Source organism: Passer domesticus, chromosome 1 (assembly GCF_036417665.1).
Source record: "Passer domesticus isolate bPasDom1 chromosome 1, bPasDom1.hap1, whole genome shotgun sequence".
Taxonomy (NCBI): Eukaryota; Metazoa; Chordata; class Aves; order Passeriformes; family Passeridae; genus Passer; species Passer domesticus.
The window spans coordinates 127188441-127200979 of NC_087474.1; the positions used below are offsets into that span (position 1 = coordinate 127188441).

Consider the following 12539-nt stretch of genomic DNA (forward strand, 5'->3'; position numbering starts at 1 on the left):
AAACAGTACCTTTTACCCCATGTATCATAAAACATCAAGGATTTTTTACATATCCTCCAGATTTATTCCGTTTTCAGTCAGCAACTGCTATACAAAGTTTGTCAGCAAGTTCAACGTTAAAGTTTTGTTCAGTAGTAAACGTTCTAAAACAAACAGGATTCTAGAAACTAACTCACACCACAGAAGTCGTCATATATAGTCAATATACAAATGCTTTTTATACCAGATAAACCACCTGCAAATCCTCTCTATTTGAGCTACTAGCTAGTATTCTATCTTTTAGCGTTTCTTCTGGTATTAGGTGTTCTAGTACCCTTTGCTTTTCCTAGGTTTTCAATACTTAGAAGTAAAATTTATTACAAAATTAGTAAAACCCTCTTCTGAATGCTTTAGGTACAAGAGTATTTGTAAATCCCCATGCTGCACAGAGCAGCATCATGGTATGAGAGCAGGCCAGGCACACATGTGCCTATGACTGTAAACTGAGTTCACTGTTGGGCTGCTCTGGAGGAGTGAATGGCTAAATACAATGTCTTCAGAAAACATTACAGGAACCTCAAGAGTTTTGAAAGACTAGACATCTCAAATTGAAAATATTTTACTGCAATTGTAAATAGAATAAAATGGATTTGCTAATGCCATACCTGCTGTGTTAGCTCAACACACAGGAAAATAGGTTGCTGTACATAATAACCCAACTAGGAAATGGTGCTAAAATATATACATAAAGAAACACACACATACATTACATAATAAATAAGGCATACATTCATCTTTTGTGAGAAACACATTCTATTTGTTGGGCGTGCAATTGAATAAAATAATGAAAACCCCATTACATTATTTATTACATATAACTGTACTCCCCCTCCAAAGCAACAAGATTTTACAGCTTATAGTTAAAACTCATCTTCATACAGACCTGTAAACAATCTAGGGATGTACTGACAATCCTGGGGCACTTGGACTGGCATGCCAATTCAAATGGGAGGAAGTATTTGTCCGCTTCAATGAAGCTTGTCTTTGATTTCACAGGTGGAAGAGTGCTTGAACCAGACTTTGCTTCTCCATGAGGGGGACTAAACAGAACAACTGTATTAGAAAACTGTGAAGTCATCACACAAATCCTTCTTATCACCACAATGTTTATGAATGAAATAAAGTATCAAGAAAATAAACATTAGGAAAGACAAACTTCTAACAATAGTAATATGCAAAGTATTCTTAACACCTTTTATACTTCATGGCTCCTTTGTGGACCAGGCAAATTGACCCACTTGCCCACTAAGGGGCTATCCAGTGGTACCTGCTGGCTTGGAAGTGGCAAGTCTTGTTTCCTTTCAAATACCAAAGGACTCCCCTTACTAGACTGGCAAAAGCAACAAACCAACAGAACAAAATGAGCAGAACCTTTATCTCAATCTCTGCTTCAGCTAACACCACTTAATTTAAGAGTTGAGTGGTTACCAGCATATCTCGCTTGAGTAAATTATCTGAAATTACTAACTGTACAAAAGCAAGAAAATTCTGAGCTGTTGAAGTTTTATTGATTACAGCACCTTTAGAAAGGTTGTGCTCATTAATACCACAAAAGGATAATTAGGAATGGGTCATTTTTCACTAATTTGAGTGCATCAATGCAGTTTCGCTTTGGCTCAAAGCAAGATGTTTAGATTTTTCAATTCACAGAATAATTCATCACCTTTATATAAAGCATTTCCAACCTTTTTTATGCACTCATAGGTGTCTTTAGAGAAAAGGTAAACTACACTGTCTTACACAGGCTTGAAAAGCAGTATTAAAGTGCAAAATGCCATATTCTGTAGCGAAGGCTTACAGAATTCTGTCAGTAATTCAAACAGATCTTGGTAGAAAACTGCATTCAAATACAGCTCCCATGCACATTGCTAATTAAAACAGATGCTTCAAGGAATGCACTCAATTTCATGTTCCCTAAGTAGAAGAATGAATTGCTAAGAGTTTATTATAAATCCAAAGCATGACTGCAGTCCCACGCATTATGGAGTGGGCCTTAAACTAATCAATACAAATTAGTTGCAGCTTTTCAAGGAGCAGGCTGGATTGTCCTTGAGATTATATCTGTTACCACATTCAAACAGATATTGTTTAGGTTGCTTAAAAAGAGTACCCAAATTCAAGACTTAAAGAGTGAGTCATTAGTATTAAGATGCTACTTTTTACTGGCTTCATCTCTTTTGAAGGTTTAAGAATTTATCCCTACACACTTTTTTCCTGAAAGAAAAAAAAAAGAAACCTCTGAAGAAACCAGAGTGGTGTTTTTTTTTTTTTTTTTGTTTTGTTTGTTTTTTGTTTTTGTTGGATGCATAACTTTATTTATTGCCCTGTATTTTTTTGCTGGAAGCAGAGCTCTTTTGAACAATACCCTAATCAGATAAGTTGCAGAGAAAGTACATGATTCTTCTACGTTCCTGAATCTCTCTGATACTCCTATAAAAGGTTTATTCTGAGAAATGAAAGAGGAGTTATATGTGGCTTGTATCTTATGACAAGACTGTTCCTCATCTGGTGATTATGTCCACTGAAACCATTAAAATTAAGTTAAAAAGAGCACTCTGGAAATAAACCCAGAATTGTTCAAAACAAGGAATAGGCCATGGTGAGATTCTGAAATTGAAGAACCCATGCCACAGCAAGCTGCTACATTAGCCTGGAGCGTCTCCTAATTCTCTGAATTGAAAGCTATTTTAAAATGGGCAAGATATTAAACATGGAGGATGATGCACATTTGTCTCTGGAAAAGCAGCTCTTCACACTGCTGATAATGTAAGGGAAGGGGATAGCAGAGAGAGGAGACGAGAAACTCAAAAGGACTTCTTAATGTCAAGTGAATTGCTTTTAAACCCAGCAACTATTCCCAAAACCTTCTTCCCCCCCAAGGCATCTAGAAAGCATGGGAATTATGAAATATGCTGGTCTTTATGTATTAGCCATAGAGAAAGGCTTAGGTATGTATCAAATAATGGATTTGGAAATTTACTTTGGCAGTATTTGCTGTGCAATAGTTACATAAATCAGTTTGTACTTTTTTATTTCCTTCCCCTCCACCCCACTAGGGCCTACAAAACCAATATTTTCTACTGCACCTAAACAATCTGACTCTACAGTAAGAATAGAGAAGTCCATTCACAATTTCCAAGTCCTGTAAAGCCTTCACAGTACGAAAAGGCTGCTGTCAAAATAATGACAGCACCAAAGAACCCAAAATCTATTTAGAAAATGTCTATAGGAAGATAGGACATACACATTCTACTTCCAAAAAATCACAACTTCAGATATTGACAGGGCAGAAATTATGTACTGAAAGTTCAGAAATGGCTCAACCACATTTGTATAAATTATTTTAATTCTGTTGTCTCAGTTTTAGCATGGTATTTAACTACAGCACTGGATTACTTTTCCTTATTTAGTGCTCAGAACAAATATCTCTCACCGAATATTTAACATAAAGAATTTTTTCTTATCATGCTTCACAATGTAGACTTTTGCTTTATTTATACCACTCTAAGAAAAACCTATTATAAATTCATATTATTATTTCTGTCTGAAACAATTTTGTAGTGCTGGATGCAACATTTTCTAAACACTAGATAAATATGAAATATATTTTTAAAATTTTACTATGAGCTCATTGCATTGACTTCATTTTACTGGGGGAAAGCAAAGCACAATCTCAATCAGATTCACCCCCAAAGTTTTACGAACCCAATTTGATAAGCTGCAAGACTAAATTTTTCAGCTTATTTGATATTAAGCTTTCCTTTACATCTTCTGAAACGAAGTTCCCACTGACTTAATTACAACTAGAAGCGATTCTATTTTCCAAACCAAAACTGTAGATTTCTGCTCAAATATCCAGGAGATGAAGCAGAAATCATTAGCATCCAACTTTGACAGCTGTGGTTTTAATGATTTGCCCAGTAGTGAAATCCAGTTACAGGGCAGAATAGATATCCCCAAGCAGCAGCCAGCTGCCTAAGAACACTTTCATCCTCAGTTTCACCCACTGCTCCAATTCCCTTGACAAGTGGCATGAACAGTTTTCACCTCATGGTCCAGACCCAGAGTTAGGAAAGTACACTGGATGAGGAAGATGATCCTGTGGAACATGTAACGAAATGCCAATAACAGATCCCACAGCTTAGCAATACTTAGAAGTTTGTTGACAGCGAAGACTGCTGAATGTCAATTTTTGGTTTTACCATCACTTCTGGAAGAACTGTCTTCACAAATCTATGCCTATTCCCTAACAAGGTCCTTTCCAGACACTATCTTTGCCAGTTACAAATACTTTTCTCTGCTTACTCCCACTTCCTCATCCCAATCTCCCCCCTCTGATCACTCACTTCAAGTCTTTTACCTTCATTCCTCCCCGTTCTGTGAATGTACTTCAAGGCTCTTCCACCAATACACTGAAAGAAATTTCTGTGCCATCCACAAAGATCTTTTCCAACTTTGATCCCTTTTCCCTATGCTCCTTGGCCAAAGAGTACCACCCTGCTCCCTCTAAGCTACCTTCTGCTGCTTCTCCTAAGCCCTGTGCCTTGCACCAGAAAAGCCAGACACATAAAGTAGCACTATCTGTACACTTCCAGATACCACCAACCACCCAAAATATGCTGAAAATGTTTTTCAGAGAGAACCCATACTCCCCATGCAGAATAAGTATGGTACACATTTTAAGATGTTAAAAGCACTATCACTTAATACAATGAACTATCACATACCTTTGCTTTTCTGTTTCAGCCTTTATTTCCTCTGTAAAATGAAACAAAGGCATAGTTATAGAAATGGCATCATAAGCATATTTACAAAATTAAATAACAGAAAACTACTGGATAGCAGAACTATTTAGGCAAACATTTGAAACCAGGATTATTATAAAACAGAAAATATATGTTCCAGTTTCATAAGTACCTGTACTCTCTACCTGCATTGATTACAAACTGCATCATAATTACTTTGCAAATCTATATTCAAAACTGGATGCTTAAATTTGCATCCAGTCATGCCAGCTAAACATCACGTCCCTGGAATGCTTCTGTGAAGACACTGGCCAGCTCTTTTCACAGCTGATGTATATAGAAATAATAAGGAAAACACAAATATTATTCAAACTATTAATCTACCCATAAAGGATATAAAATATATACTGCTTGATAAATATGTATTATACAGAAACACAACCAATCCACCACTGCTAGTTCTTACATGAAATCTGAATGACCAATTATCACCCTTGGTTTTAAACAGTGTTAGGTACCACAGTAATGACTAAGGGAGAGGAAAAAAGTCTGTAGCATCTCTATTTCATACTATTTTAAAATATATTATAACAGAAGGTTGAATAGTTGGCAAACGTTTTCAGCAATTTTTAAACAGTACACTTTCAAAATAATTTAAAATTACTAGAACTAATTTTAGGAAACATCTTTGATTCAAGACTAGTCTTGTCTATTCTCTAGTAATTTTGCATGCTTAAATCATAGGGAATTTCATAAAGCCTAGGTTTTGCAGTGCTGAAGCAATAGATACTTGAAATAAACTGTACAGGATCAAGAATGAATGTGTGTGTGGGTTTTTAAAGAAATCTTCTCAGATCTATTCCAGTATCAAGTCCTGCTCAAACATGCAAAGTCATAATCATCTAAACCAAACACTATACTTTGATTATTGTGTATAGGCCTTGAACTAGTGGCATGGATTGATTCTGACAAAAAACACACCAACTTAGTCTTTCTAACCAAGTTCCCATGCAGCAAAATCACACTTTGTCTGCATTCTGTCCTTCGTTTACCATTTCACTTGGTCATACTGATTCACTTACCCAGCACAGGTTCTCATGCTTGGTATTTTATCACAAATCACTCATAGCAAATATGTTTACTAACTGATTTTCCCAATATCAAGAAAACTGAACATATAGAACGCACATCACCTTAAAAGCTGTATCTTACTTCTGGTAAAACTGATGGTCATATTTACTCCCAGTAAACCCCAGAGGTTAGCAGGACATTGGTTCATCTCAGAAACAGCTACTCCATAAGTTGCTCAAATCTGGGCTACCCAGGACTGGACAAAACATGAAAATAATTCCATATACTAGACACTAAGCATTTGTCAGCAAGCAGCAATAATAAGACTCTGCAATGTTTCAATAAGGTCTGAAATGTTTCAGTAAAGTATACCTTCCTCCCAGATTATGACATTATGATTTTTACTCACTTGAAGACAAATTCCTGACCAACAAAAATAAGAAACTCTCTTCTACTGTTCCAGCATCTTCATACCTTCCATTATTGTACCTCCCACCTCAGCATTCACACTCAGGAACTCTGTTCCCTGAGGTACTCTGAAGTCTGTCCATCATCAACATTATCAACCAACGGATAAAACTGAATGACTTCCAAGTTTACAGTTTCCAACAAAACTGACCAGAGGAAGAAAACTTACACACGTGTCATTCTAATTAAATGTTACTACCATTTCAAGCAGCATTGCCTAAGTCTACTACTGTGAAACCACTGATTTTATAACCTTTGTTAAATAAAAAGAAAGGTTCTTACAGCAGCTGACATAAATTATTTTTGTAAGACTAAAATATTTGTAATTGCAGAGAAGCATGACATGATACTATTAGTATGAACGAGGTAAAACAGTAAAGTTGAACTTTACTTTTACCCTTGAGAATAGAGAAAACCTAATTTCTTTCACCGTCTGATTGCTGCCTCTGCTCGCAACACCAGAACACAAGTTAATTACAGTACAATTTCATGGTCATGTATCAACCACATCCAGTAGGAAGCACACAAAAATTCAAGAAGCTTTATCAGCAGAAAACCAGATTATAATAAAGGTAACTTACAATTCTCATGCTAGGTAACTAATCTGTTAAAGACAGATGAACCAGAACAGTTACTGATGCATTCTTTTCAATGGGAAAAAGTAATCCCTGCAGAACTAAAAATTAGCTAGAAAAGAAAGATGAAGCCAGGCTTGACAACATTCCTTAATTTGCTCTCCCTCTCTCCAAACACACAACCAAAACTGCAACAGAGGATCTCAGAGCTGGAAAAGCTTATCTCAGAATCACTGTTCATTCTGTGAGGGAAGAAATAAAGAGGATATAAGCTGCTAAAGCAGGGAATGAAAACTGTAGGGAAGGACAAGAGCTTCCTCTATATTTTCTGTGATGTAAACACAAAATTTCTATGAAAAACAGCTCAGATTACTTTATAGTACTGAAACGATCATGTGCCCTAAAATGGAACTAACTGCAATTATTTAAAAGTGCAACAGAAATCACAAAATAAAACCCCTTCTGAATCTCCCATTCACACACAGCTCCAGAAGACCTCTTTATAGAATTTTGTGATCTCTATGACAGAGTTAATGGAAATACACAAAGCTTTTGCACACCGAAGCTAGAGCTGATCAAAGAGATACATTATTTTGCAGTTTTACAATGGCATGCATCAACCATTTCACCAAACATGCAAAATGAGGAGTCAAGTACATGAGTTTCAACATAATTTTCCATTTCGTCTACACTTTTACAAAGCATCATCATTTCAAAGATCTCTGAAAACATCTAAGACCTTAGTTGTTGGTTTTGGCTGGGTTGGAGCTAATTTTCTTCACAGTAGGTTGTATATGGTGCTGTGTTTTGGATTTCTGCTGGAAACACTGCTGATAATTCAGGAATGCTTTAGTTAAGCAGTGCTTACAGAGTCAAGGTTTTTTATCAGTTTCTCACTCCACCCCACCAGTGAGTAGGCTGAGGATGCCCACCACAACAACCAACCCCTACAGACCTCAGGGGTATTCCAGTTCCCAGGGTGTCACATTCAGCAATAAAATATTGGGGCAAGGAGCAGGGGGTGTGTGTGGAGTTTCCCTGCTGCTGCTTGGGGACTGACTGATAATTGGTCACCTGGTGGTGAGCTACTGCATTTTTTTGCATCACATGTTTCTTGCGTTTGATTTTTGTTTGATTGTTGTTTGAGTTCTCACTATTTTATTTTTTTATTAACCTGTCTTTATCTCAACCCAAAGTTTTTGTGCTTTCACCCTTCCAGCTCTCTGATACAAGCCAGTGAGAGGCTTAGTTGCTGGCCAGAGATAAACCACAACAGACATCCATAATTTCATTCTCACCTCTCCAGCTTTAATTCACTTTTAGCATGCCATTTGAACACTTTTCCTTACTCTTTTCAGACTGCTTACAGCTTTTAGTATAAAAAAACCAAACTAGTTTCCAGTTTTCCCCTTCTTCCTTTACCACCTTATCACCAGCTAATCTCACATGCAACTGCAAAATCAACCAATTTCTCTGTACTGACAGTGAGTAACACCAACAGCAACATCAAAATGGCCAAGTAGGTCAAGGGGGTGCTGTGGGCAATACTGGATTGTAACACTGAACAAAACTCCAATTTAAGAATAATTCACTGTTTACCCTCCTGTATCCAATTCAAAATATGATTTAAACCTGAAGTACATCAAAGGGCATCTCTAACAACCTACATTTCAAAGGGGTATCTTTAGGTATTATTTCCTTCTGGTTACCTAAATACACTGTCATGCTAAGTGAAGTAGAAATATTCTAGAGTGATACTTTGGCAGAAGTCAAGGATAACATTCTCATCAAGTGAGGAATAACTAAAATGGTATCTTCAGGAATGCTACACAGAGGTAAATTCCATGATATCAACATCAAACTGTACATTAGATTACAGGAAAAAGAATTCTTATGGAACCTGCTATTGGGAAAAATGCAAACTATTTATGATAAAGTGGAAAAATACTTTACAAGTTCATTATACAACATAATGGTAGGTAAATCCCACACACCTAAAAGTATTTAATACATCTCATTCTGTTTTTCCACTCTTGCATCAGAATTGTATTCAAGAACAAGCACATATTACATTCCCATAATACTGTATTCTAAACAACTGATGCTACCTGCCAAAGAAGCAAAAGCATAATTCTTAATTCCACAAGGATCTGCACATCTAAAGCCTAATTCTCACTGTAAGCATCAGAATAAAAGCTTATTAAATATATAATTAATTCAAACCAGAAAGCAGTGGCATTTTAGAAAACTGTAACCATCTTAGGTAATCAGAAGGTAGAACCATCCAAAGCAGCACAGGCTGCAAGAATTCAAGGAAACGAGTCAATGTTTGGAGTTCACATGACTTATACCATAGAAAACTACTGTGAGAAGGAAGCAATTTGCATTCAATTCTTTCAAGTCAAAGCAGGTGGATAAGATCCAAGGAACAAGCAGTGAAGATTAATTTAAATTACACTGTTATCTGTATTAAAAAAGGTGAAATCAAATTAAAGCATGAAAGCTTTGCTTGAATTGACTTTGCTTGCATTCTTCCATCCAAGTATTCCAGTGACTGTCTCCAGTATCATACAAAATATTGTGACAAATAAATGAATTAAACACCCCACATTTTTCCCTCATTAACAATACTGAAAATGTCCTTCTCCATTTCAAGGTATACAAAAACTCTGTAATATAAAACTAGAAGTTCCATATTTATTTGAAGATAACTTTAATTAATTGAGCTCCCAACTATGTAATAAGATTATTACACATATGGTAACAGTTTAATTTTTAAAAAGTACCAAGTTTGAACTTACAGTAGTAAAGCCATAGAAATATGACAGGAACAAAAAGCCCTATTTCTCCTTCAAAGAGGAGAAATTCCAAACAGATCATGCTGAGTACATTCTTCCCTGAATGGGGTTATTAGAATATATTTCTTAGGAAATATCTTAAACTTACTTAAGTTCTGGATATCCGTTAGCTTCAAGCAGTGTCAAAAAGTCTCTTGTCTATCCAGCTAAAGCACTAACACCCAAAAGGCACTAACAGACTCCAGGGAAAAAAACCTAAAATAATTACATCTAAGAAGCCCAAATAATGGAACTGCAGAAACCTATAGCTGTTTTTAACTCAAGCTCCACTATACTAAAAAAAAATAAATTATAATCCAGAGATGCACTCTGTGGGCAATTTCTGCTAAGTCAGTGCATCTAAGAAAAAATAGTAAGTTGATGAAAAAAAATACATGCTGCAAATTTAGCACTTGCTTTTACCCAAACACTATCCCTAATATCTAAGCCATTTACAGATCTTCCACAAAGCTTAAGATTTACCAAAAGAGTGTCCAGAACATGCACACAGACTTCACTGATGCTTCTAGCTGACCACTCTTCTTGCTCTCACAGAGCCTTTGTGTCACTGCCTCTGAACTGTGAGCTACCCCAGGTTCAGTATGTTTCCTTACATAGTTGAAAGGAATGTAAGGACATATACTAAGGAGGTATGGAGAACAGTCCAACCCAGATTATGGTATCTTCCTGTCCTATTTCATTTTTAACTGTAGCAGTTAAATTAATACTAAGAGGTGTAATTAACTTAATTAACTTTTAATACATCTATCTGCAATGTCAATGGAGTATCAGTGTATGCAATAGCAAACAGACAAAAAAAGAAAGCTTTATAAAAAGTCTCACGGGATCTCAAAAGCAGCACAGAATAATCGAAGTTTAGTTTAACACTGTATTAATCTATTCCCCTAGATTATCAAATCAGGTTGACCTGCTTAAAACTAGTAATAGAGTATGCAAATTCATTACAGGAAGACAGTACTGAAATGATCAGTATTTCGGGTTGCCTGCAGAACAAACCACTCCATATGAAAACTGAAATTGTTTCTTAAATGGAATTCCCAAGATACATATCAAAGTACTATGTCTTCCTCTAAATCCTACAAATAGCTTTTTCTGTCATACCTTCCAGGATGGACAGAGATCTCCCCTCCCTTCCCTCAAACCCTCTTCAACACAGTGTCTAGAAGGTGGACAAAAAGCGCCTATTTTTGGGAGTCCAAGAACAGGCTGATAATGGCACTAGGCCTTTAGGGTGCAGCTTTTGTTCTGTTTAAATCCAGCTAACCTAATGAAAAATGGTATTGGAAGAAATGCAGATGCAAGTGCAAGCACAACATAGCATCGAAGTGTGAATTTTACCTGTGTACATTCTCCCCACTGTGAAATATCACAAGTGATCCATCCCTTTAAAAATTCCTGAGCTCAAACTTTTGCACGGGCCTTCAGTAACAGTTTATTCACACATCTGCACAACTGCTGGTTCTTGCTGGGGCTATTTACATGTTTTCATTATACTTACTTTCCTCTGTCTGTACAATTATAGCTCACACAGCTATGGCACAGGGACAGAAAAGAGCAAAGTTCTGTACAGATTTTAAGAAAATCACTGCTGTGGTCTTCATTTAGCATTTATATAACAGAAAATAATTGTTGTACAGACAAATAAAAGAATCTCACCAGTATATGTGAACGCTTCCACTTGCTTCTCATTCCAACATATTACACTGTTGCAACTTCATGTTTACAGGTATCAAGGAGTAACCAAGGAAGCAGGTTAATTTAAGAAGCAGCATTCCAAACAAACAGCAGTTACATTTTGAGTCTGATAACTGTTGATCAAATTCTGTATAAATCCTCCTCGTTGTGCTCTACAAAGTCTTGAAAGCCTCTAATCAAGTGAAATGCTTCCCTGGTATGAGAAGTCATATCTCATTATCTTTGAAAAACATGGAGAAGTAATCTTTGAATCATGCAGAGAAATATTTACATATACAGACACACAAAGTCAAAACTCAGAAATCACAAACACTGACTTTGGTAGCATGCTTCAACTTTAGATGACACAAACTTCTTTGAAGAGTGCTAATACAGGAAAGGAACAATATCTGTTGTTACTTCCCATGCCTTATTTTCTGATACACTACAGATTCGCAGAAAATCCTGTCCAAGTGTTAAGCTACTTTTATATCTGCACTTCAAAAGTCATTATATCTCATGCTCCTCATTGGTTTTCTTTTAATCTTTGAAGCCATCTTCTCTTTTATTCTCAGTTTTCTTTTTAGCCATTTTTAGATGGCACTAATACTAGAACTACAGGTTCTCCCCAGCCCTCACAATGTATCATTCAGGAATATGGAGCTTGTGTAAATTTAGAAACCTGAATGCACAACCTGTCTTGCTTCAGTCAAACTTAGTACCTGCTCCTTCAGTTTATTAGATATGACATTTTCAAATACAGAATCACTGGCAAATCTATACAAAAGCAGAAACTACTCTAGTGGCCTTATTCTGCTTAAAATTAATTCAGAATAATTCTGCTTAAAATTAAATCAGAATAATGCAATCCAGTGGGGTTTTATAACTGGATTTTTTTATAATAATCCTTCTATTTGCTAAACCAAGTTGAGACTACTGTCAAGTTGCTTCACTTCTTGGGGAGTGGTGACACACATATAGGCCACACATTACCAAGGATAACTGAACTACAGTCATTCTTAGTAGCATTTCTTTTCTAACATGTGGCTGAAAAGCTCACTTCCTACAGCAGTAAATCCTCTGCTTCCCCTATTACTATATGGGTCATC

The 12539-nt window shown here is 36.2% G+C and overlaps 1 protein-coding gene across 3 annotated transcripts in view; it reads right to left on the reverse strand.

Moving 5' to 3' along the window:
• The window catches only part of ARFGEF1 (ADP ribosylation factor guanine nucleotide exchange factor 1), an 84281-nt gene that overhangs the window by 52629 nt on the left and 19113 nt on the right, over positions 1 to 12539 (reverse strand). For all 3 annotated transcript variants that reach the window (XM_064388337.1, XM_064388327.1, XM_064388318.1), the window contains exons 2-3: positions 4767 to 4797; positions 923 to 1079 (exon numbers count right to left, since the gene is read on the reverse strand). In XM_064388337.1, coding sequence (XP_064244407.1) covers positions 923 to 1079; positions 4767 to 4797 — 188 coding nt within the window. The remainder of the gene's footprint in view (positions 1 to 922; positions 1080 to 4766; positions 4798 to 12539) is intronic.